Below are 27,762 nucleotides of genomic sequence, written 5' to 3' on the forward strand. Positions count from 1 at the left end.
AAAATAACAGTTTGTTGAACGACATTATACACGATTCGTCTGGATCCTCGCGAAGACGCGCGACGAAACTGGGATACACGGTGGGCCAGCGTGAGAGATTTATAATCTTTATTACTTGGCAGCTTCGTTATTTGCGCAAGACGCGATAACAAGACCGATGCACCGTGTTATATTCGCCGCATTAACTATATAATTTAATATCTCGCATTTATCTTTCACACAAGCTTTGAAGCGCACCGCGATCGTCTTAACTTATATCAGTGTTTGAAACGTTATATATATATATATATATATATATATATACTCCCTAAATTTTCTGGAGTAAATTTTCACTCCTTTGGAGTGAATCTCACTCCAAAAGAGTGAAAATATTGTCAAATATTGTCACTCGAGTAGCCAAGTGGCAGTATTTTCAATCTTTTGGAGTTGAGATTCACTCCAGAAAATTTAGCGAGATATAAAATAAAAAGATTTTTATTTTTAAAATAATCTTTAAAATATAACATGTTATATATGTATATTTATTTACTTATCTATATTATTTATATATAAAAATATTGAAAGTTCTTTATAACGCGGTTAAATGTTTAGGTTGAAAAATGCGATTTTGAAAATTTCCGAATCAATATTATCATTTTAGAGCGTTTACTGATAATCGCTGGAATAGACAAATCGAGAGGCATCCTCAAATGAATTGCCTGATAAAGTAGCATTAATTTTCCAACAGTATCGTTGCACGCATTAACGTAATTGTTTGATTCAACAATTATATTGCACTGCAAACCAGCAATGCAATTAATGTAGCATATAAATCGGGCAATTAATTAAAACAAAGATCGGTCTCATCAGTTATGTAGCCAATGTTTATCCGGATAGCTTTTATTAAAGCGCCGGCTGCAGTCCACGTAATTGTACAGGACACGTTGCACGTTAATGTGACTCGCGTCTCACACGTGTTTGAAGATCCAGCACACTTCCGGTCACGAGCGACTCATGCATGTGCTTGAAAAAGTTTCAATCAATAAATTTCAATCAATTCAATAAAGAAAAGCAAAAATTTTGGAAATTACGTTTTACTATTAAATTAAGACTGTTACAATTTAAGATTTTACATATCACATAATATGATATACGTAAAGAAAATATTTACGTATAAAAAATTTTTATATTGAAAGATATATGTTCACGTCGCAAATTCTATTCCTTTCGTAGATGTTTCTACTTCCATATGTCTGAATGCAAATAGTAATAAAAATATTTAACCTGCACAATCTATTTAAATATTATATAAAAATATATAACAAAAGTACCCTTAACTTTTAATTTGAGTAAAGTTGAAGTTAATAAGTAAAGGAGATGGCTAGCAATGGCTGAATATAAACTGGAATTGTTTGTAGGCGGAGATCCATGTCGGAAATCGGATTTAAATGAATAGAAGAACACTATTATTATTCCGTGATAGCGAAACGATACCTTGACATACGTATTTACAAAGTTACCTTGCGCATCTCATTGAGTAATCAATTTCACGAAGTGCCCTTCAGCGGATATCAGATGTATTGTGCTATTAAACAAAATATTCTACCAAGGACGCAAACCCGCGTTGAAAATCAGATTACAAGTCTAACGCGACCTTGCGTGGGATGGACCGCCTGTTGCATTTAATGCACCGTGTACCGCTGACTGCCTCTTGCAAATTTTCGTTTTTCAAACGTAAAAATGTATAATATTTCGCATTTATTCACTGATACCATTTTTAATAGCTACACGCGAATTATTAATTTTGCGATCGAATCAGTCAAATTAAATCAATTAAATTTTTTCCCAAAATTCTATTAAACAGCGGTATATCGTAACATTTTCACGTAAAAGTGTTATTTTCTTTACTTCAGATTTTAGTTAGATTTTAATTCCATTTTATCAATTTATTTTAATTACATTATATCAATTTATTTTAATTATATTACATCTTTATATTAATTAATAATGTTGATCAAATAAATACACATATTTATATAAATTTTCTGTAATCTCCCTCCCTTAATAAATTATAAATTCATTTAACTAAATTCAATTTAAAAAATTCTAAGGAACATTGATTTAAACAATGACTTTCATTATCAAACTCACATCGTAATATAAAATTTATTAACGGCGCGTACTTTTTAATAACAATTTCTAAACTTTACTTGGGAATAAAGATACGTGTTTAATCGTAAATTCATCTTTCGTAATATTATGCAAGCCTACAAACCGACTGTTTTCCGTAACAATTCGTCACAATTTGGTATTCAAACCAATTTCCGGTGTTTAACGAAAAGCGATTATGAAGTCGGGAGTGGAAATTTAATGAAAACAACAGGCCGGAGACGGCGTACTTGGGCCGAACGAGCAAGAGCTCGCTGGAGCGAAGGTGTTGTTCAATCGGAGCGAATAAACGAGCGGGGGTGTTTGTTTACAAGATGCAAGGACGAATCGCAGTTCCGACGCATATCGGTGCAGCATTTGCTTTCTTCGTCGTGACTCGAGAGATCGATCGATGCTGTCCATTATCCTAGTCCAGAATATTTCTTTCCAAAAAAATTAATTTGCCTATATTTAATCTTTTTTTTCGGAAATTGAGAAAATTGTCTTCACGCTCATATTAAAGATTTAAAAAATATTAAAATATACACACTACATTCTACGGAAAACTAAATAAAATTCTTAGGAGAAACGTGCAGCTAACCAATGTTGCTATGCAGAAGAATCTTTAGAATTTTTGTTACAAATTAATTATAACTAAGCAGAAAATATTAATTAAGGATATTTAGTTTTTTCGTCTCCTAGAGAACTGCATTTTATGAAATATCAATCTTTTCTCGCACTCGATCATGTCAATAAAATATACTTACATTGACTAGTATTTGTAGCGCCTCTACGTAGGATCGTTCCGTATCGTAAAGCTCCACAACCACGTGAGTCCTCGTGTCCTGCAACGCGCAACGAGAACAATTAGAAAAGATGAGTATTGGTTGAGTGACATTACGAGAGAGGGAAATGTTTGATCGAGACGGAGAAAGAGAGGGAGGCGACCGAGCACAGCTGTCACAGCTCCGATTATTGTGCATCGTCTCGTGATGAAGATCGCACGTGCGCTTACGAAAGGCGTACACGTGCGACGCTTCACGTGCGTATGTAACGATGCGTTTGATTATGGTCGTTATGCAACATTGACAACAAGCCGCGCAAGGTGATGAGACCTGTGTCGGGCATTGGAATCCACGATGCAAGATGCCAATGAAAAGACGAAGTACTTTAACCCTGGATGACTAATGTATGACATAACGAACGGGCTTTCAATTCATTTCAAAATCTTTCAAAGAATTTTTTATCTTCATCATTAGATCTCCTCTTTTCAACTGTACTTTTTACGTTTATTTTTTTCTATACTTTTTAAATCCCACTTCTTTGCTTTACAAACAGAGATAAAAATGTTGTATTAAATATACTTACAAATCGAGAAACAAATATTCCTCTACATATATATGTATTTTTTTTTACAAAAAACACATTTTGTAATTACAATTCAAAAATAGAAAAAGACTAAATATGATATGATAAAGAAAAAAAGAGATCTGATTTTATATCTGACTTTCGAATGCGACACTTAAGAGATTATTTTATAAGTACTTTTGCAGCGTAGTACGTCAAAAGTTTACTTGACGTTTACTCAAGGCGCTCGGAATGCTTTTTCATTCAGAATTAGCTGTGCCTAGTCTATAAACATCAAAAACAAGAACTACCCACGCGGTCGGAGATGACGCGTTCGTTATTCTCGCTGTCCACCGATGACCGACTGATGAGCTTGCGATCAGCGTCCATTGTTATCCACCACGTAGGCCACCTGTACTGAGATTTCGTGGGCATCGGCGCCCTCCACTCGCATAGCAATCCGTGGGGAACGTGCGGAAAGTGCGTAGTTTCGCAACCTTCCGAAACCGATGCACCGCGAAGCGCGCGGGCGTCCGACAGTGGAATATGCACTCGCGTCTCGCGCGTTTCCGGTCTCTCACTTTAATCTATTCCGCTTGGCGGAAACGCCGGGGCGAAGCCAAAGTAGAGCTCTTAAGCTTCCGCACGTAAAAGCTGCTCTCAAACGTTTTATTCTTGGACTCTTCCTACGAGCTTCAAGTCGATCGCGCTCAAACACTTCTCAACTCGGCAAAGTGAACTGCACCGATGAAGCAGCAATTAGTGTAATTTGTATCTTCGCTATCGAATTTTACAAATATCGTAAATTTTATAAAAAATAAAATATAGTGTTTTTACTGCATATTTATTAAATTTAAATTGTGTTAATAATGTAACATCGCAGAAAATTATCGTTATAAAAAAAAATTTGCGGTATTCTCTCTAATTAGTTATTGCGAGTAACTAGCATTGCAAGAGTTTTGTCGCATATTTCCGTTTCTTCATCCACTCTGTGTCTATTTCTTCACTTTCAGCATAGGACTTCTGAGATAATTAATAATTTTCGTAGAATTTCCATGGCAAAGAGTTTTCAAGAAACCAATACAAAAATAAAATAAATAATAAAAATAGGAATGTTTATATATTTTCTTAATCTGTATCGATTGTCACGATACTCGCCTTCACAAATCTTTTTCGCGCGTATTATTCTTTCATTTTAAATACGTAAATCGCGAAATAACATGATTTTCGCGATATTTCCAACAGTGTCATTTTTTCATGAAAAAAACCAGTATTAAAAAAGAGAATATACACTTTGAACCTGAATATCAATCACCGCGAGCGATCGGTATAGCGAAAGTTGCGCAAGTTCCGGCTCGGAGGTAAATAGAAAAAAGCTTGACTGTCCATCGACGCTCGTACGTCGTATCGGAAATCGGCGCGCGTGTCAGAGAGGAAAAAAAGCCCCGTGTCTCTCGGCGTGTCTGCACGCCTACTCTCGACACGCTCGGACAGCGCCTCTTTAAAAGCTCGTGGGAATTTGCACGCGGAGCTTTCGCGCCTCCGGACGATCGCGCGTCGAACGCGTCGAACGCGTCATGTACGAACGGACCGACCGGCCGGCCTGTTATATTTAGCACCGTGACTAAAGACCTTCCCCGCTTCATCCCGCGAGCTTGCAAGCTCATCCACGGCGCTCTTTCTGTCCCTCTCCCCCCCTTTTCACGCTCCGATCTTTCTCCGTTCCATCGGCTCGTGCCCGGTTAGAGAATCGATAATGACCCCTTGATCCCGTTGTGCGAATATAATGATCCGTTGCGCGATCGCTTAATTACGCGAGTTTCCTTTACTAATTAATCGCGGAGTTATATCACAAACCTTCGCCTTCTATGCGTCCTTGCGCCTATAAAATTCGATTGCACTAACGTTTATTTTTACTTTTATTTTAACTTTAAACGAAGCTTAAAACTCTGTTTGCCTCTCTTTAAAACGTTGGAGTTAAGAGAGAGAGAGAGAGAGAGAGAATTTTAAGGTTTACTTAAAGTTAAAATGACGTTGGTCAAGCCAAAATAGCCTTCATCTTGATGTTAAGGAGTTGAAAATACGTAATTAAAATTTTTCAAACTGGAAAATCATATAAGCTCCCTACGAAGAATATACGCTCCTTCATCTGCATACAATTCGTATTATTTATTAAAATTTAAAATAAAAGTGCGCGTTGTGCGCGTTTAAATTCCATTATCCCTCGTAAAAAAAGAAAAAAAAACAAATTATCTAACAACGCATTGACAGTTGCAATTGACTTTATTACGCGACTGTAATTTTATTATATAAGTTAACTCTATTGCGCAAGCACTTAGTTTTATACTATGTATACGCAAGATAGATACTGAATACGCCAGACAGAACAGTTTGTTAATCAACTCTTTCGTGACAATTACGCGCGTTGTGAAATCTGATAGACCATTGTTCTGCAAAATTACGCTTTCTAATTAGAATAGAAGTTATACGTTTAACATCGTTGTTGATAATCATTATTTAAGGTACAAATTGTGGAAAGTGTGGAAATCTGTTTGTCTCGTTATTATGTAGAAGATCAATCAGTTTTGGTAAACAACACGTATCTTCAAACAGACGTAGGAGATAAATTCGTGCAATAAGACGAGATTCGATTTGCGATTCATTTACGGAGTCTCCAGCCAAGGTCGGGAAGAGATGTTCTCGCGACGTGGTCGTGACATTGAGAAGAGGAAACGCACATTTCCTGATACTGAAACGTATCGAAGGAGAGAAATCATGGTCCCGACGTTCGGACGCGACGTTTTGGCGATTCTTCGATCAGACTCGCGTGATGAGTTCTAATTATTTTCAGAGAAACATATATCATGTACCACACAAGGGGCAGCACAACAATATCCTAATAGAAACACGAAATATAAAAGCAGGATATCTTGAGATATGTATGAAAGATTGAATTAAGCTTGTCTGACAAAGGGATCAAAGCTGATTTTCAAGCGTAACTTTCCAGTGGCACAAAGTGATCGACATTACTCGATTAACTCGTAGATACGTGCGCGGAATAATTAAGAGGTTCCCTCAGCAACACTCAATAACTGAGAAAAATCATTATCTTTTCATGATTCTACAATGTCTCAATAACATTTTTTACAAATACCTATCATTCTTTTCATAGCCACTAAATATAAATAATAAAAGAAAGTATAACCATTTCCTGATAGAAGAAAATGTAAAAATTTAGAATCAAATTAAAATACGCGTGTAATGATGTTATTAACATAATTACGCGTTATAATTTGATTCTGAATTTATAAGTCATTAAAAATTTGAAAGTTTTACGAGCTATTAAAAATTTAGAAAGTTTTACGAATCAATGGTGAAAATCCAAGTCTTTTATTCTGCTTGTAAAATTATAAATATTTAATTTATAAATATTTAATGCAAAATAAATCTTTTTTCTATTGATTGTATCATAAAAAGAGAACCTGTCTCAAATTAAAGAAATTTGAAGGAAGGTAAAAAAAACCGATATGACAATCGATCACTCAATATAATGAAGCACAAACATGTTGGATCGTTAAGAGCCTGACCGCACGCGTGTAGCCGTGTATGTGCTTAAACAAGTTAAAAAACGTTCACGTACTTACAGATACTTATCCATACGCCTTCCTGTCGCCCTAGAGTGCCACGCGATCGCAAGTAAACACTTTCAACGTGAGTTTGCACGTCGACGAGAGGCTCGAATGAAATTACAACCTGTTACACATGACGGAGGCGTCGCGACGCGCCAGTAATTGCGCTCGGTCGCCCGCGCTACTTCAATTCTTGCCGAGAGAAAAAGAGAGAGAGAGAGAGAGAGAGAGAGAGGAAATAAAAAAAGAATGTAAATCGAAGCGGAGCGGTACCTAGACCTTGTTTGACAGCCGTATCTTGTACATACACAACTCGCTGCGGTCGTTATTTCAACCTAACGAAACAAACGGATGGCACGAGATGATATAACGCCGCACAAGCAAATCGAGGGATGATATAACGCAAAGCGATTACCTCGATCGAGGATCGATTCGAACGAAGGTAATCGTCGCTTCTGTTCGCGAGTAACAATAGACGCATTGTCGAATTCTAACAAACGCGCGTGATTCGCTTTATTTCCTCTTCCCACCGAATTCTCCGCCGTAAATAAAATGCCGGACGCCGGTAACCTCGCGATCCGATATTTTTAGACTACTCTTATTTACGAAAGGTATTTAATGCGAGAAAGTGTATTTACATATTTAACTTCAATTTGAGCCAATGCTCTAGTGCCCTATTATGTAATTATTATAGCAAGCTGCTCCTAACACAGACGTATTGTTTTATTGTCAAAAATAAACTTGCTATCTATTAATTTATCTGTAAGTCAATTTATTTCGAACACTCAATTCGATGGAAATGCCATCCTCCTTTCTAATCCCAACACAAAATAAGTGGCGTGCGAAATAAAGGTCGCCAAAACAGTTCGTGTAAGGTACACCTATTAAATTGGAGTTCTTGGTAGCAAATAATTTTTTATTCTCTGCCCAATCTAATCCCAATTACTCACGAATAATTTGAATAATTTGAGATTAACACCGAGAGATCGCTCCTTGATGTACAGAGCGATGTTTCCGGCGCGACGTGCCGGAATCGCGGGTGAAAGACACTCGCTGCGATCGGCCTCGTGCTATCTGCTAGTTACCTGTCGCAGCATCACACATCGTACAGATTATATATACATTATCGATTTATCGGGATTTGTAATATTCAGAGAAGAAAAGGAAAAATGCAGAAACCGTTCTCTACCGTGGTAAGGATCTTATACGATTCGACGATCTTTCTTACGCGCACGTCCGATATGCCGCGAGCACGATATCGGGAGAGAGTTGATCGTGGAGCGCGAGAGGGCGACTTCCCCGCGAGCTGTCCGCCGCAGCTTTTCCGCGACGAGTAACAGTCAGAGGCGGCGTTACGCCTGAAACTGGCGACCCGTCGCACAGCTACCAGGAAGCTGATCGATACCCGAGAGAATAGCGGCAGCGGTGAGGACGGTAGCCGGGCGTCAGGACGCCGCGCCGGCGCGTACTTTTCGCCGTAGATTACACGCGCTCCGGTATCCTGACGGCCGCATCGCCGCCACCCTGCACTTTCCCCACTTACGACCTTGTCCTACGAGAAGACGAGGCGCGACCTTGCGTCAAGGCGCCGGATTAACCCTTTCAAACCACATTACTGTGCAACAGGTCCTCGACGGTATGGATTTGGGCGGGGATTGTGATGAACCGTTCCGAAATTAATTTTCGTTTTCTATCAGATTATTGCGTGTAACGAAGAGATTAGATAATGATTAGTGGTAAAACACTAATTCATCCTCTATGCTCCCTCCCAGTCGAGTAATATATTCAAGCTCAATTACGCGCGAATACGTCATGGCGGCCACGACGCAATACAGTACGATCTGGTATGTTACCGTCGCTACTTATTCTATTTATCATTTATTTATAAATTTTTCATCGGTGTCTACTTCTTGCGATCTGCAATACACGTATTCGTGCCGTGAAAGATGTAAGAGGATGTATCGCCTCGCATCGCGGTACTTCTCTCTTTGAAGTCTGCATATAATTGACAAAAATGAATAAAATCCGTGATTTATAGTTCATTTTTCGCGACTTATTCCTCTTCCAAAGGTAAATCGTAAATAGAATTGCAATAAAGGAGCGGAAGAACTATAGTGACGCACAAATTTAACGAATGTGCGCAGTTTGCACCGTGCTTGAAATTAAAGTTTAACTTAGCGAACCACTTCACGGACGATCGTCGGTCGCATTTAAATTTAAGGCGCACGTTTGCCGACAGACGCGTTTCGATTTTACGACGACGTTCGACCGGGACTACGGCTGCTCAAGTCGTTCGCGCGTAACCGTACATTTTGTTCTTTCAAATAACAGATCTAATTCATAGCCGAGCCGGCATTCTGGTCCGTAAACTCGCTGCAAAGGCGCGCTCGCTCACACACTCGCGACCGCGAGCCGCGTCCCCGCGCCGCTTGTGCGATGTACCTGGACTCACGCCCGAATAAACTCGTCCACGTGAGGATTCCGTTAAAGAAGTTGAACGTACGATTTACGCAAGCCGAGCGTGCGAGAACAATGACCGGCTGGCCATACGCCGTTTTCACAGAGAGCCGCGCGGCTTTTGTGTTTACCGGCCGCGGCGGCGGAATTGAACGAGAGGAATCGATAGGCCCGCGAAACGAGGATTCGAATACATCGTAATAAACAGACGTCTATTAAGGCGGCGCTTCCTTTCTTATATTCGACAACGAGAATCAATTTCCGTCACCCGCGCGCCCGTCGGAAGCGGCACAACCGCTTGCTACTGGGAATACATTCCGATGAGAAGCATTACGGAGCGGACAGAAAGGAGACCTTTTTAATGCCGTGGTATTTTTAATTTTTAATTCCAACAGTTACGAAATAATTCTGTTAAATTATTAAAAGTAAAATAGCAAAGACCAGAGTTCTGAATGAACGGGATCATTTGTGAACACCTCCGCTTATTATTAAATGTCACATAAGTCTCATTATTAGTATTTTATGTAATCAAAAGGTCATTACAAATTTTGGTACATTTATTTGAGATATTTTCACTTTTTATTTTTCCTGGTCCTTTGACAAAACTATGTTCACAAAATTCGTGGATGTTGCATTCGCATATTAACACCCACATATATTAATTGTATTAAAAATAATTTAATAATTAAATAATGAGAAAAACAGAATATGCAATACTTATTTTATTATACTCAATTTAGCAGGGAACTTTTTTCGGAAAAAATATTATAGAGAATTTTTTGATACAACGATTAATGAGTTATGAGAAAATCAAATGAAAAAATATAGCAGAGTGACGTGATTTAGATCAAAGGTCGACGGTGTGAGTACCATCAAGATGGGCAAAACGCCGACGTTTTTTTTTTTTCCTAAAGGCACGCGGAATGCGCTCGTGATTACGACTTGGCACGCACGCTCTCTGGATTATTCTATCACATTTTTGCAACGTTCTGCGGCCTATATTTATTTCGACGATGCTTGTTTAGTCTGCGCCCAGACTTGAGGCGGGCATCTCGAAACGCTACTTCGTACTTTTCGAAGGCGCATTTAGCGAGTTTATCGCGCTGCCGCAGAATTGCAACGCATTACGCATTGTTCTCACCGTGTATAAAGTCTATGTATTATACGCGAATTATTGGCTCGTGAATTCGTAAGATGAGGTTTGTTTTTTATGTAATTATGTAATCACCTACGTAAATAATTTTTACTTTGAATAAAAAGAGGAAGGCTCGTTAAATAGCTTATTAAATTATATAGCAATCGATGTTAAGGTATTAGCTTTTGGTATTTTTTTTCCAGAGCAACACGCACGAAGGTGTGATCAATGTAAAATATTGCGCAAACGTGCAAGCAAACAAGTAGGTTTGTGCGTATAGCGCGATAATAAAGTTACGCACATTTATGGGTCGAGCAGAGGCCTCGAACGACTCGAAAATGCATTTCTGTTTACTCACAACGGGCAGAAGTGCCTTGCGCGCGAATCTTAAGGTCGATCCGATCAAATTAAATATCGCGCAAGTGCCCGCGCGCTTGCGAAACTACAGGCATCAGCCGGCCAAGTGGTTTATACCATCGTGTAAGTTAAATATTTAAATATTTCCCGGTAACGCGGCCCGCAGCGAATGGTGCAACTGCTTCGTGCGCCCGCGCGCGCGCCTTCGCTGCACTCGTCGGTTTATTCATAGATTATCCGGCAACATCCTGGCCGGCCACGCGGTCGCGCATATAGATGCATCACGCCGTAGTTTCACGATCATTCCTCGATCCGATCGAAATGTCGCGAGATATTGCGAGAGCAACGCGTTCCTGATTCATGGTCGGCTGTTCCTGTTTTGCGCACATCGAACAATCAATCCAAATGAAATTTCAACTTAAAAAAAATGCAGCGTTGACGTGATTTAGATCAAAGGTCGACGAGGTGAGTCATCGACCTCATCAGATGGGCGAAACGTCGACTTCTTTTTTTCTAAAGGCTTTAAATTGAGAGCACTCTTTTTTTATTCATGTGTTTCAAAAAAGTTTATCGTAAAATATTTCATAATAAAATAATATAGCACAAAGAACAAAATGATTCTGTTTAGAAATAATACAGTTTTGCGTTCGTCTTTATCAATATTCAAAAAATTATTGAGAGCTAAAGTAGATCTTAAACAGTAAATGGAGTTATACGTTAAATCTAAGAGGCAATAAAGATATCAAATAGAGCTTGTAACATTTTTATGTCGTTTTGATGTTGAAGGAGATCCTGTTGAGGAGTCGGTCCGAGTCTTGGAAATTGCGTGCAACGATATCGAACGTAAATGCGTTTAATATCGCGCGTGCACGAGATTCCTTTACGGTCTCTCCCGAGAGACTGATATACAAGCGGCGAGTAATAAAAGTCGGTACCTACCGATACCACCCACGTGCCTAGTCGTGTCCGCACCTCTTAACAGTCAATGGAACCACGATTACGCTATTGTTCGAAAGTTTATGGCCGGCCGACGGGCCTTTCATTATTCCCCGGCGTGTATCTCTCGCGCGCCGACGCGCTTTCTCGCGCGTCGAATTTCTGCCGCCGGGGCCGCAGTTTCTCTAAACTTCCACCGATAATGCTGTCGATAAAGTAACGAATTTGTACTCCCGGTACCGTGCATGCCACGTCCATCACGCCTAGGGAAACTTGCTACTTCAAGAATACATCGCCCGGAATGCTTGGACGCACGCTGCCGCGCGCTTCGCTGTTTCAATATTGAAATGACTAAAGCGCCGAGCGTACATCGAATACTGATCGATATAACGATTGAATAAAATAAACATTAAAATTATAAATTATTATGTATCAAATATTTATCTCTGTTTAGCAAGATTAAAAAAAATATAAAATAAAATTGTATGCAACTTGTGTATGTAAAATACATAAATTACTTAGAAAATCATCACAAAATTGGATTATATTTTTCTTATATATTTGTAATATAATCACCACTGGATAAAATCACATTTTTTCAAAGAATTATTTATGAAGTTACATGTTTTCAGAATAAAAAATAATTTTTATAAAATTTTTGTTATAAAATTTGATAAAACATATTTTTCTTAAATCAAATAGATATTTTATTTTGAATTTTAATGTAACTTTTCGTAATCATTATTAATTTTTCATAATAATTATATAAGATGTAAAAGTTTGTAGCCAGTGCACGTAAAAATAAGACTGGCTTTCATATAAGAGTAAAAAATTGAAAAAGATCTTATAAAGTAGTCAACAACAAGCTTTCGTGAGCTTTACACGTCTGTAGGTGTTAGTATTACGTCATTCTCCGCTCTCGTCAGGGATTTCATGAATGGAACGCAAAATTCACGATGCCTGGGCGTAGTGACGTCAACGGTAAACATGACGTCGACGGAGGGTCTCTCCGCGGAAGAAATAGTTCACTGCTCTCTCCCCGATGAAAACGCGTCTGCGTATGAATGCGCGATTGATACCCACCGGGGTCGGCGCGCATTTCCGTCGCGTTGCAAATATAAAAACGTCACTAATCTAAAGGATATTCGCGAAATCACCCGCTCATCGTGATGACTATAACTGGCGTACACAGAGATATCGCGGTAAATGCATTCCGCTTCGCGTCATAAACAATTCTGCTTTCTCTCAGCAGACGCACAACTTTGCTTTCTTTCGCCGTGACTAATTTCCGCCGTGTGTGCAGCGCAATGCAATATAAATTCTTCGAAAATCTTCGTTAATCTTTGTCCGCGCGAACACGATTCGTACATATTAAAATTCATTCATCTTAAATCCCATCAGCAAAGAAATTCACGGAATAGCTCCTTCGTTAAGGAGAAACGCATTCCTCGTTGTTGAATCGACTGGCATATCTGTGCGCAAATCTATTTTTAATACGGCACGTGAAGAGAAATAATCTTAAAAATAACCTTTTCAACGAGAAAAGATCGCCCGTAAACGTTTTTTACGCGACCTAGACACGCGCGAATCATTTCAGATGGAAATAAATTTAACTGAATTACTTACAACGCCTATTTCGGATTGCCACACATTTCTATTTCAGTTTTCACATGTAAATTTAGAAGTTCTCACGCCCAGCAAATATTGTAACATTGAAACGTTAAGATCAATTGAGCTTTATTGCTAATAGCTGCAAACGCTTTAACATTTCACGCTCAATATCCTACGATCACGAGCAAATTGACTGCGGCGTGAGGATCCGTCTGACGCCTAATCGGCGTGGAGAACGTGACTAAGTTATGGCGACATCTTTAAGTGATATATTTGCAGTCTCCAAGGACTTGTGGATAAAACGGGCCTATCGTTCCCGCGATTCTTTGTTGTTCTTTCCAAATGACAAACGGCGGATAGAGGACGCGTGCATTGCATAAGCTCTTTAGAATTACGTAAAGTTCTATCGTAGAATATATAGGTACCTACATATATACGAGAGAACGGCGCAAACTTATAAAATGTTTGGATATAATTTCTAAAATCCTGTTATCCCTCGATGTCACCTGAATTAAATTTCTTTGTAAAATCTAATTTAATCTGACATAATTCGTAAATAGAATTAATAAGTAGAATTCAGTAGCGGATCGAAAAATAAATTCCAACGCGGCCTTGTGTTTTCCACGATGTTTGCTCAATATTTCTAATTTAAACCCCTAAATCGTTTCTTGAACTTCTATTAGAAATACTTGTGGAATATTTTTTTCTACATAAACAGAGAAGAATGCGCATCGATTTAAATTAAAAAAAAAAAGTACGACAAAAATACAAATTTGCTGATAAGTAAAACAGATTTGTTGGAAGAATTTGTAGAAGGAAACGTCGTCGAACGTGGAATGATAAGCGTATATGTGTACTGCGCAAGGTCGCGGAGATTGCGCCAAGATGATCGTGGCACGCGAATCATCGCGTCGATGTTGAGGACCGGTCAGTCCCCAGGTACGCCTAACCCGCCAGGAATATCCACCGTACACGCCCCCGCCGTGCCAGAATCGTATAGGGACTCTATACCAACGTCGCGAGTGCACTGGCCAAGGCACGTACTCATCCGAGAAATATGGCCGTACATTATTATTAGATTATGTTTTCGGCGCTGGAGTCGAACAAGAGTGCGCGAATGGCGAGCGCGGCCATTCGTTTCGCTCGGACTCTCTCTCTCTCTCTCTTTCTCTCTCTCTTTTTGCATGCAGCGGATTTCGGTTTACCGGCGCTTACCTCCGCGTGGAGGCATCTCGGCCAGATGTTACGACGTCTGATGCACGAGCCAGAGATACAGGGAGATAAGCCGTGCGATCAGCGTTCTTTGTACGTTATTTAGAAAAGAAGCGAATTTCGAGGAGGAAGCGAGGAGTCAGAATTCTTTGGCTCGCATTCACGCCACGCATTTAGCGCGAAATGTGACCGTCTCATCCCCGAGATTTATTTCGTTTAACATGAAGTATTTGTCGACGAGAACCAGTCAGTCATATTCAGGGTTCAGCGTGGGATATAAATAAATTACTTCTCCCACAGAGAAAAGAGAGATATTACAAGAATATTAAACGAGTGAATGACACGATCCGTAGCTCCTTTTTTTTCGCCTAATGTTGAAAATTAGCGCTTAAAGAAATGATTCAATGAATTTTATGATTTTAGTATATCTCGTAAAATGACATGAAAATAAATGACCGCAATTATTTTATATAAACCTTGGTACAGATTTATGGAATATCAACATCGCGCATCGGCTCGGTTCTCGACCCTTTCTCTCTTTGTCGCACCGACATCGCCGTGCGATGTACGAAAAAAGATTTTCGGGCGAAATCACTCGTTCATTAATCAAAAGGAGCGTGCATTGTGCATGCATCAAATGTCTCGATAACAAATGCGCTGCACGAATCGTGCGGCGTACTTTACGGCCCTCCCTCGCTCTTATCTCCGTTGTATCGCGAAAAATGGTCGAAATGTAGCCGGAGCACTGTAACCGGCAATTTATATCGAAGCGAGATAATCTCTGACTCACGTTTCGATGCGCCGGTGCGCGAGCCACCCTCTCCGAGGACCCTCTCAGCAGCTCCGCGAGCAGCTCCGGACTCGGTCCCGGAAGTCCCTCGAGTTTGGTCGGGCTGGAGGTCGTCCGATGGTGGCAGGGCGTGGGCGGCTCGGAGCCGCTGTTGTTGCTGCTCGCGTTGTACGAGAGATTTGCGGAGATCTTTCTGCGGGGACGAAGACCTTCCTCGAGCGCGATATCGGTGGTGCGCGGTTTCGCCATCTCGGCCTCGAGCATCTGCCCGTAGGGCCCGCGGAGGGGCCTCTTGCTATACCTTAGTGTTTGAAAAGAAGAAAATATTAATGTGAATAAATATTAACATTTATAAATATCTTTAAACGGTACATACATATACTTTAAGGATTAAAACAAAAGTTTTTATTTTTGATAAAATAAAAATTTTGACACTATAGATATAAAGAGAGGAATGTAATTTACACCTTTAAAAAATAAGAGTTTACTGATTGTTACATTTGTGTGTGTGTGTGCTTTTAAAAATGCTTTTTAAAGTTTAAAAATATTGATGTTTGATGATAAAATGTGGACTCGATAAAACCTTACGAAGAAAAGACAAACCGACAATCGGAACGTAAAGATTCTTGCTTTACACGTGAAACTTTAATTGCCTCGCTAAGTCTATTATTAACGCGAATTTGAGAATGGAAAAGGAATATGTTAAATCGTCGCGTCTCCATGTCGAGCGCACTTCCGTTCTATTTCGATGGGTCTGGGACGTAGGTTCTCCGGTTACCTTCGAGGCGTGTGGCCCTCGCAGTCGGACAGGTCGCTGGGCGTCGCAGGTGGCTCGTCTCTCTCTTCGCTGCTCTGAGCCGACAGCTTGTTCCTGTCCGCGTCCAAGGGCTCTGGCCATTGAGTTATGTACACGCCCTTCCTCCTCTTGCTGGTGTCGCCCCGGTATCGTCTCGCCTTGCCGGATGGCGAGGACGCCTCCGAGGGCGTCTCGCTCGGCGCCTCGCTACCTTCGCTCGCTTGACTCAATCGCGGCTCCTCCGGGGGTGGTGTGATGATCACCTCGTGCGGCTCTATCCTGGTCTCTAAAAACCATTTTCACGACTCCGTCATTCTTAACCGTCTATCATATGCTAAAACAGAGCAATGTTGATCTATTTCTGGCGATTAATAATATGACCAGAGAGAAATCTATACATATAGTGAAACTAATAAAATTTAAGCTCCCAGCTTAAAACTTTCACAATGAATGAAATATATTTCGTTCGGAGTTATAGAGTGAGTGAGTTTCGAAACATTTGTATACTTAAAGACTATATTTTAAGATCTATATTTTAAGACTAGAATATAAGAATAGAAACAGACTCTTAGGCGTTTTCTTAGGCACACATCTTCTGGCTTAATTATATATACTTCTGCTAAGAACCTGAAAACTTATTATACTCTAGATTCTAATCCTCCTTAAGCTCTTATTCCTTCTAATGTAAAATTTTTATTCAATTTATGAAAGTTAATTGTTTTAATGTAAAATAAATGATAAAAAATTAATTTGTTTATGTTTTTTATGTCTCTCGCTCTATATTAAATATTTTATCGTTCATAAAATAACTTTAAATGTGTGCATCCTTTGATTTTTTCAAACTTTAGATTAAAAGAACTAATGGCTTGTAAGTTTAACAACGCTAAATAAATGTCGTTTTAATTTTTGTTCAAATTGAACCAAAGAGGTTTGTTTGCGTGAGAATCGTTGCAAATTTGATCTCGGAGGACGGAGTTTATTAACATGGGATCAAATCAAACAGTCGTTCATGTATTTCGCGATGTCAGAGACGATGGACAAAGCGTATAATGCGGGGATCGAGAGACGCGGGAGAGAACGAGGACTATTTTGGGTGCATCGACAGGAGCACGGGTACAAAGGTGCACGCAAGTCCCATGTTATTTTGCGCCGACACTATTTTCAGAACGGTGGGTGCCAGAGTGGAAATAGACGTTTGAGCGTCATTGAGTTATAGCCATCTTCATTGATGACTTCACGCACGGCCGCTCTCATACGACTGGAATCGCGCTCTATTCACGCTAAATGATAAACCGACGCGCATTTCTCAACTGATGACGACAGTACCCTTACCCGTCGCGGCCACCGTTTTCTTCGCCTTGTTCGTCGCTCGTTTCCTGCTACGATCGTTGTTTCCTCGCGATGAGCAACGCCGCGCGAAATTCGGGCAAGCAGATCTCGCGCACTCGCGGACTCCCACGCGAGTGTATTTCCGTTTTATATCCTACTGAGATATCTCTCACGCATACAATCGAGCCACGTTACAGCGAGCGGAAACATTGCTTCTTTCCTTCGAGATTACGCTAATGTGTGACGAGAAAGGAACATGCGATTCTTTTTATTAAAATAACGCAGGAGTTAGAAGTCTTAATTAATTAATATCTTGCAACATAGTAAATAAATTATACCTAAGCTAAGAGTAAAATAAAGTAAAACGTAATGATAAAATCTAATTGTTGAAGAACAAACACTATTGTTGACTTAATGTAGAGAATATATATTTTTCTTTCATATACCACTTTTTCTTCTAAATAATAAAATAAAGTAGAACATAAATGACGTACGCTTATAACAATTACGAGAATAAATTTCTTTTTTTTTTTCTCACACTGAAGGCGGTCATAATTTCTCTTTGTAATATTACATCTATGTAATTTTAATACTAATAAATATTTCTCTTGTAATATTACGTTTTTGAAATTTTAATGCAATTTTAATGCTAATAAATATTTCTCTTCTCAAATTCTCACCTTTCTGAATGGTCTCCTCCACGATGTTTCCTTCGATGACAGGATACACGGACTCGTGGCCAACGAGTTCAGCAGTGGGCGCATCTGTTTGCACCAGATCAACCCTCGGCTCCAGCTGATTCGTCTCCGGAACTAGTGGTTCCGGGCTGGTGAGTGCGCTGGAAGTTGCCAGACTGTCTGAGCCATCGCTTCTGGGTCGGATCTCCTCGTGGTTCCCTTGCTGAGAAACACCCAGACCCTCGGCAGAGCCGACGGCGCTGTCGACGCTGGGCGTCGACGTCCTCGGACTCTGTCGGTTGGGGCTGTTTTGAGGTGTCGAGCTACCTGGGGTGACATCACCCCGACGACGAGGTAATGTGCTCGCACGAACGTCTTTGGTCTCGGAGCGATTAGACGTTACGATCGGCTGGGTTTTCTGTCGATTCGCTGAAGGAGGAAAGTGCGAGTTTGCGCTGAAAGTAAAATCTGCATCTTGCAGAAAATTACGAGCGGTTAGTAAATTTATTCTTATAATTCTGTTTTATTTTGAAAGTATTTTGATTACATTGTTTTACGAAAAAAATATTACGCAAATTATATATGACCAATATATGTATTAATATTTGAGTTTATATAAACCTATATAAATATAAGTCCGTTGAAGCGAACTAATTTTATATTTTGACTACATGTGACAGCAACAGCGAAAAGTTTGCGGAATCGTTATTACACTGAAGATAGATACACCTAAACAATGCAGACCGAAACGTCAGTAATTTTGTTAATTTTCCTAATATATGTAATTATATTTGAGCACTATAAATATCTGGCTTAGCGCGTAGCCCTTTATTTTGTTGTTTAATTAAAAATATAATACATTATTATTAAATTTAATAAAATATTTTTTTCTAGTAACAATAAATTTTATCACAAAACTTTTATGACAAAGCTTATTTTTTCGAAGTAAAAAATTGAAAAAATAAATAGTAGAGAAGATATAAGACAGATTTAAATTTTAGTCTAAAGTACATGTGAATTTTTATTGCAGCTAATCATTGCTATTGTAAACTATTATATTATAAAAAAGCTTTTGATACAAATTCAAGTGGCCTCTGCAGATACCTTTCAACTGACGTATTCCAGAGATGCGTATTACGCGCGTTTTCAATAATAACTCGAGTACTCTTGCACCGAGCAACAGTGAGGCCGCCTCTCAGTCGTGAGAGAAGATGAGAGACGCAGAGAGCACTAGAGGAAATCCTAATTACCTCCTCGAGTGTCACGTAAGTTTGGCAGCGCTCTTAGGCCGAGGAGGTGGACCATTCCAATAATAACAAACAGACCGTGCGAGATGAGAGAGATCACGAAGACGCGAGAAGCAGCGCGCACTTCGTTGGCGGAGTTCCGGGAAACGTGCTGACCGATTAAGATACACGATAGAAATTTTTTATTCCGTACTATTAAACAAGGGGAACTGAATACAATTCAATCAATACAATTTTGCTAAATTGTATCTTCAATGTTTTAAATACGAAAGAAAATGTCGTGTATCAATTATAATATTTTTACATTATTACTTAAGTATTGATGTCATCTCGATTTACGTGCCTTTAAGAAGATTGAATTATGAAAAATATAAATTCAACATTATGTTAACTAAACAATAAAAAAATATTTCTTTTAATTTTTGTTAAAAAATAATTAACTCGTTTTGGATATACAAATTTGAATGCATTTTATTGAGTAGCTGATTTCGTTTTTGCAATACTTGAGGTAATAAATTACGAATTTCATATTAAAGTAATGTTAATCACAAAAATGCAGATATCCGAACACATATCATGTATTATATAATTATCCAATAAAATTTATTCAAGCTGTATACAACTGCAGTCAGATAAATAGATTTGGCTTCCATGCCCGCTCGCGGAAAGAGATTTGGGCAAGCGCAGAAAAGTTCTGGCGGTGATATTTCAAAAGCACCTGGTAATCCGTCCTCGCAGCTCATCTTTCGTGCGTAAAAGGTGTCTCGAAAGATTTGTTGCCGCGGAAGCGTGAAGTGTTTCCGGTTTGCCAATGAGGCGTCGCGTTTTCGCGCCTTCAATGTCGCCATAAAATTTTGCTCGCTTTTATAGTCTGTTACTTGAATTATAAACTATTATTGATCCAATAAATTTTTAATAAATAATATAAAAATAATAATGGGCTACCAACCAAGCTAGATTTTAATGCTACGTGATAAACAATTCAAATAAATAATAATAAAGACAATGTGCAAAACAAACGTTTCGACTTAAATCAGGTCATTTTGAGTGCCGAATTTTGCGCGGCATTGCTCATCATGAAGAAATAACGAGGTGAGAAACAAGGTGAAGAAAACGGTAGCCGTGACGGTAAAGATACTGTCGTCATCAGTTTATTGGCAATTATAGAAAGAATCGTCATCGGAAGTATATTAAAAATTTAAAAGAATTTTTAAAAGTATAACTAAGATAATATAAAATAAATGTTTTTGTGATTTTATACATTCAGAAGACATATTAATGTGTAGAATAACTATGAGATATTTTTATGTTTGCCTGATCTAGGTCAAAACTTGTTTTCATTAAAATTTATTTGAATTGTTTATCATGTAGCATTAAAATCTAGCTCTGCTCGTAATCATTATTGTTTTTTTTATTATTTCGAATAAATTAAGCCCTAATTTTTTATTGAATATATATATTTTTAAATTTATATTAATACTTCTCTTGGTAATAAAATCGTCTTCTAATACGCGTCTTTACGAAGAGTTACATATAAATTATTATTAATAAATTTGTGTAAATATTGATTTTTTTCCTCTTATCAATATTTTAGTATTAGTATATTTAATTTTATTATTGAAAGCGCGTAAAAATTTAATCAGAGATATGCGCGATTGAAACTTGGTGGTAACCTAAGCAAATAATACGCATACAGGTCAAGGTTGCCAGATATGTTATTACTGTCATTAGAAATTCGAACCTTGTTGACAGTCGCACTTAGCGCTTTTCTTATTTCTAGTCTTTCATTATGCAACCGAAGCTACTGCGGTATGTAGTTCAGGGTTGAAACCTAATACAAGACTGTCACCATGGCGTTCAGTTCCGTGTTTCCAAAAGTATCTTACGAAGACACGTGTGGATCGTGGATTAAGAGAAGGACTCTCCGAGAATAAAAATAGCATTGTCCGCATTATAATCACTATCGAACATTTGAAAACAACATTTTGCTTTTCAAACGTTCGACAAAGCTATGCAGAGTCAAAGAACTCCACTTAATCGCGCGTGCAGACTGCAGAGTATATACGTTCTCGAGTTTTCCTTCTTAGCTTAGCGTGATAACGATAGTGTAAATCTTACGGTAGACGCAATCTGCATCAGTCTTGCTGTAATTGGTTTAATTAAAGCTAGCTCGCAAGACGTCCCTAATGAGCCTGCGAGCCTGCGAGTCACCACACGGCACACGGAAGCTTACCTTGATTAAAGTCCACCTGGCCGAAGGAGGCACTCCTATAGGGCGCGCCGGACCTGTGAAAGGCGAGCAGCCCACGCGGCTCCAGCCTAGTGATGGCATCCCGGGCCTCCCCCTCGTTGCCGCCAACGGAAGCGGCGTTCAGGTTATCGCACAAATCGTCCACACTCGTAGCACTGTCCACCACGGAATCACTGTACTGTCTCAAGTGTTTCGCCGCCTCCGCACTGGCATTCGGTTTGCTCCTGAGGTCACTGACGTCATCACTGTTTCTCTCCGGTCTGCCTGATCTCGAGGTCTTCCTCGAGTCGTGGCAGGGCTTCCGGTATATGTTGTTTCCCGAACGATCACTGAGACACTCTTCACTGACACTCTCACTGCGGACCATCGTCTTCGAATTTTCTTGCTGCTGCTGCTGCTGCTGCTGATGTTGATGCTGCTGAGACTGCTGATTGTTATTACCATGTTGGCTGCCCTCGCTGTACGTATAGCTGCGATGAGATGAGCGACCCTCGTAACGGCCGCAACTTGGATTCGAGCCCGTCTGGGACAAACACGCAAAAACTTAGATTAATTTGGCTTTACGTTACGTCGAATTAAATCTGCCAAAAATATGTAATTTTCTACGAAAATTGCATCCACTTTAATTGCAGACAGATTTTCATTAAATGTTTAACACTAGAATCGCAGTTGTGTCATTTTTGACCCATCTGATAGTTTTTCCTTTTCATTGTCGTTAACTATAGCTATGCGTCGACTGAATTAGTACTAATAAAAATGTGTTATTTAGTTACCCCACTTTACCCACTTCAAAAAATCACAAAAGAATAATATGGGTCATAAATAATCCACCCACGGTTCTAAGGGAGACCTAAATCGCCGCAGTTCTAGCTAATGTCATGTAGACAATAAATCAGAAAATAATTTATACATTATGCGCGATTATTAAAGTGTTATCGTAGCTTATCAAATGTCATTGAAATTTACGTAATGTTTATTAATTACGAAATTATAATATTACTATTGACGTTGTAGCAAGAAATTTATTGAGGGCAGCAGAATAACAGAAATTTAATGTATGAAAATTAGAATGAATGACAATTGTTTGTGCGTGAATCCCTGTGTGTAGATTACGAGAGAGCGATCATCTGTATGCGCCTTGGCATGCGCCGAGTTCAGCGAAATCGTGACAAAGGAGTCACTCGCGAATCGTAAAGTTCAGCAAAAGTCTTCTCGGAATGAGGTACAAGATGGGCATTGAGATTCATTAATGAGAAGTCGAAGTATCGGCTATGTCCTACAAAGTATGACCCGAAAATATACATCTGCAGTTCTTTCTTATTTTCTCTCAAGATAAAAATTAAATATTAAAAAAATTTGATATTAATTTACATCTTTTTCCTCAATGCTTTTCAGTGTTACAAATTAGAAAAAGATAAAGATTGTTTTTATTTGTACATAGATCTGCACTACAGAAAAATAACAAATAAATTATTTTGTCTTAATATAAAACAATTATTTCTAGCAATGCAAAGATATTTTCTATAAATGCAAATATAATGGCAGATTATAATATAATCGGTAGAGAGATAAACCTTCTTTAGTTGCAACATTAAAAATCACATTGCGCTTCTATTAATTTTTTTTGCTTATCAAAATAATTTTAATATAAAATTTGTTATATATCAAGAGTTACACAAATTATTAAATAATTTCTTTATATGTTTGATTTTTCGTAATAATGTTCAAATATTAATAATAAGTAGATATTTTTTTTCTTGGCAACAGCAAATGTTCGAAGGTATAAAAAAAGTTCAGTTGTATAAAATATCGTTCGTTCGTGCGTAGCAGTAGACGTCAAGCTCTCGTCACCGTGACGTTGGAATTCCTCACCTGTGGATAATTTTGAGACGACGGCTGGTATCCGCTTGGAGGAGGAGAGGAAGCCTGAACTCGCGACGGTCTTCTGGGTGGCGGAACCGGTGCTGGTCCCTTGAGTTTCTCGGTAAGCTCACGAAGGCGCTCAGCCTTCTCGCTGCGGGGGCCGGAAGAGGACTTCTTGCCACTTCCTCCTCCGCCCCCGCTCCACCGAAACCTGTGCAATCGGTCCACCGCTATCACTGCTGGTTCCTGCGCACAGCCGAACAGGGGAGAACAAATAAATCTCACGGCTTGCAATTGTTCCGATGCGTGAAGCCGAGATATGTGTGAAGCCCGAGTCAGTAGAATAAACAATTCTATTTATTTTTCATTCCTCCGATTATTAATTTGCAATGATTTCTAAAACCAATATAAAGGCAAAACTTGACAGAATTATCAATTTTTCGTCGATTGGCACTAAGACACTCGTTGATAAACAATTTCCGTATTAATAGAATTATTTTTATAGATAACTAATCATAATTAAATAATCATTTAAAATATCTGGAACTTAAAAGTAATAACTTTCAAATCAGTTAAGACTTTAAATTACTTTCTCTAATTTTTAAAAATTACATATTAGTTATGTATATGTAAAACACAAAAATACACAAAAAAAAATAATATTTGCTTCGCAAGTATTTCTCATCAAGACAGCAAAACCATATATCATGCTTGTGAACGTACGCAATGACTGACATACGATAATAGTGATGCGAGAGTATGTCATGAGTAAAGTGGCAGGCTTAGGACATCGAAAACTCATTCCTGCGCGTACATAAGTGCCTATAGTCAACGAAGAAGCGATATTCTATTTTCGTCGTGCGTCTTTATCTTTTCCCTCTCGGCATACGTGTTGCGACGCTACGCATGAGGTGTTCCAAAAATCGAGCGACCGCACGATTTTAAAAAGCAAATGAAGAAACCGAGGTGTTCGAATGTGCAGAAAGATCAAGCGTGAATTTTGGCACGTCTCTCTGCAAGCAGATGAATTTTCTTGGCGCGATGAAATCGCGAATGTTTCGAGGCGAAGGAGACACGCTGACAATTTCGTAAAATTCAAAACAAAAATTGGTCCATGGGAAACAGCAATTTAATTATAAGGATTCTCCGAGGATAAATAGAATTGGATTATAAGTTTGTTGACAAATATTAAATATTTTTTTAATTATACTATACCGTCAAGAATTCGCAAAAATCTTTTAAAAAATACAAAATTTGGAGGATAAAGATATCATTCTTAAACTCTTTAAAAAGTTGTTAATGAATATATCATTTGTGATCCAAATAAGATTTATTGATTTCTTTGATCATGGCAAGAAAATGTGAGAAAAAGAAATTAAAATTTAAGACAAAAACTATTCTTGATAAAGTCTGCCTCAAAGACAGAGATAATTTCAAACTTGCTATCGATAGAATTTACCACATTATCGAAGAGATTAATTTCCTTGCGGTGACCTTGAGACCTACCTCGGGGCTGCTGACACAAAGTCTTCCGGACCTAAGCCACTCCACTTTGTATCCCTAGTGACCACCTTTTGCACCTCACCGAGTCTACGCGCGAAACTCGAACTTCGCGCTGATTACGAACGAGCGCGATCGAATGCCCATCGCGAAACAACGATCCACTCGCGGACAACGGAATAACGGAAAACCGGAATAACTAATTGAACTAACAAGCGAGGAACAAACGATCGATCTCGGCAAGCACGCGATCGATTGGCGCAAGTACCTGCAGCTTGAGCGTCTGCTTCGTCCACTGCGCGAGCTGCCGCGGTACGGAGACGGTCTGCGTCGTCGTCGGGACGCCGGGCGAGTAGCCGAGCGACGTCGAGGGTGAGCACGGCGTCGTCGTCGGTGGCGAGTACGACGATGTTACCGCCGCCACCGCTGTTTGTGGATATGGCTGTTGGTAGTGGTGTGGCTGCTGTTGCTGCTGCGGCTGCTGGCTGGTGCTGCCGATGTTCCCCACCGATGTTTGCACCGCGCCGCGACTATTATTAGCGAGCGTCGGCGTCGTCTCCGCGAGGCTCGTGGTAGAAGCAGGAAGAGACGGCGAGCAGCCGTCGGCGATACCCCCGGACGGATAACCACCGGCGACAATCGAAGGACACGACGACGACGACGCCGACGATGACGACGCGGACGACGCCGCTGTCGGCATCGACGACGTGGCCGAAGGGGAGGTGATCGCCGGCGGTACCCGCGGAAGCGGAAGACGCGATCGCGGACCGATGCAGCAGCAATCGGCGATGCTGGCCGCTACGTCGATCGGCTTTTCCGCCATCGGTCTCTCGGTCAGCCGCTCCCGCGAGTGGCTCTCGCGCGAGTTCCGCTTCCGCCGGCGCTCCTGCGATTCCTCTCTAGAGTTGACTGGCGGCAAGTTCTCCTAGAACAGACAAACACAACCTTTTTTCAATTCTTCATAAAGCAATGCGTTGTGTTCAATCTTTTCGCTCTAAATTTGACCGATTTTTTCTCTTTAAAAAATTACTATTTACATTTTCTTTTATATAGAATATATTCTATATAATAAAAGAAAATGTTAATTTTCTTAAAGAGGAAAAGTTAGATAATTGGAAATTGATTTTGAATGTACGTTTTAATGTTTATTATTTTATTTTCAAAAAAAATATAGCTTATAAAATGCTAAGCATCGTGTGCTTTATTTATTACAAGCATTCTTATTTAGACTTGAAACTAAATTGGAACTTAATTTAAAACTAAAAGTGTTAAGGTAAAAGATTCAAATTAAATGCCAATGAAAAATCGTCGCTAAATTCTTTTGAAAATAGAATTATGGCTTTTTTTCTTCAGGGCACCTCGTATATCTTTGTTACTTATTCGTTACTTCTTTGTATTTCACAGACACGTCCTCATATCCGGTTTATTTCTCCGTCTGCGCTGATGCGTCTTCTTCGTTTCCTTCCATTTCTCTCATGTCCCTTAACTTAGGGACACTGTTCCCCGCGCTGTCTCAAATGTATCTCGTATTTTTAAACTTACAAGAAAATGACGTACAGGCGTGCGTGCTGCTGATGTGTACTCTTTCTGAGGATCGCATTTCGTAAATTTTTCTTGCTGTGTACTCTTAAATCTCAGCAAGCCTTTTTTGTATCACTAAACCCAACACCAAATCTTATATTTTCGGAAGTTACTGGAATCGATAATGGCGTCATCGATTCACGATAGCGATAAATAACGGAGATTTATGCGAGTCTCGGATAGAATTTGGCAGAGAACGGCGCGCAAATGTGTCACATAAGATTCACGTCGGCCGTACGTGCCGTTATGACGTCAATGGTGCTTATTATTCCACGGACAAACCGTGAAAAGAAAGGCGGAAAGTCAGAAAGAGTGACAGAGATGAGAATTGAAGAGTCACTTCAAAATCGGCTCAAGTCAGTGACTGGCGGATTCTATTTGCATGATCGGTTCTAAATTTAGATCCTTCGACATCTTAATTTTGTTGTCGCAAATCGCTCCTGTCGCGACACGATCAAAGGTCGTTACCAAATTAAGTTCAAAGGAAACAGACGTTTTAACAAAAGAATTAAGAAAAAAATTATGCAAATTTTCTCTTGTAAAATAATGTAAAAGGATTTGCTGAGGATCTTACTTTTAAAAATAAAATCAAAATATTTTATTTGCTTTTATTTAAAATATTAATTTTTAATACTTTAAACTTTAAATTACTTTATTTAATTTTATCCAAAATCAGAAATTGTTATGACTATAAACAATTAAAGTAAAATGGAGAAATATAAACTTCTTCTTGTGACTCTTTGAAAAACAAATATCTAATGATAATGTATTTTTTAAAATACTAGCACTACAAACGCGCGCTTCGCGCGCACTATTTATTACTTCTTGCTATAATTTACAATTAAATAATTTATGTCAATACACACAACTGTCAAAATGCAATGTCACAGCCGCTTACGCGAAGTAAGCGCAGCGAG

The 27,762-nt window shown here is 39.2% G+C and overlaps 1 protein-coding gene across 1 annotated transcript in view; it reads right to left on the reverse strand.

The window, feature by feature from the left end:
• The window catches only part of LOC105462809 (rho guanine nucleotide exchange factor 10-like protein), a 44,462-nt gene that overhangs the window by 14,643 nt on the left and 2,057 nt on the right, over window positions 1-27,762 (reverse strand). The window contains exons 3-10 of the mRNA XM_011709659.1: window positions 26,807-26,907; window positions 25,533-26,189; window positions 23,774-24,010; window positions 21,884-22,424; window positions 18,407-18,877; window positions 16,380-16,683; window positions 15,602-15,902; window positions 2,895-2,972 (exon numbers count right to left, since the gene is read on the reverse strand). Coding sequence (XP_011707961.1) covers window positions 2,895-2,972; window positions 15,602-15,902; window positions 16,380-16,683; window positions 18,407-18,877; window positions 21,884-22,424; window positions 23,774-24,010; window positions 25,533-26,189; window positions 26,807-26,907 — 2,690 coding nt within the window. The remainder of the gene's footprint in view (window positions 1-2,894; window positions 2,973-15,601; window positions 15,903-16,379; window positions 16,684-18,406; window positions 18,878-21,883; window positions 22,425-23,773; window positions 24,011-25,532; window positions 26,190-26,806; window positions 26,908-27,762) is intronic.

Source organism: Wasmannia auropunctata, unplaced genomic scaffold, assembly GCF_000956235.1.
Source record: "Wasmannia auropunctata unplaced genomic scaffold, wasmannia.A_1.0 LD336095.1, whole genome shotgun sequence".
Lineage (NCBI taxonomy): Eukaryota > Metazoa > Arthropoda > Insecta > Hymenoptera > Formicidae > Wasmannia > Wasmannia auropunctata.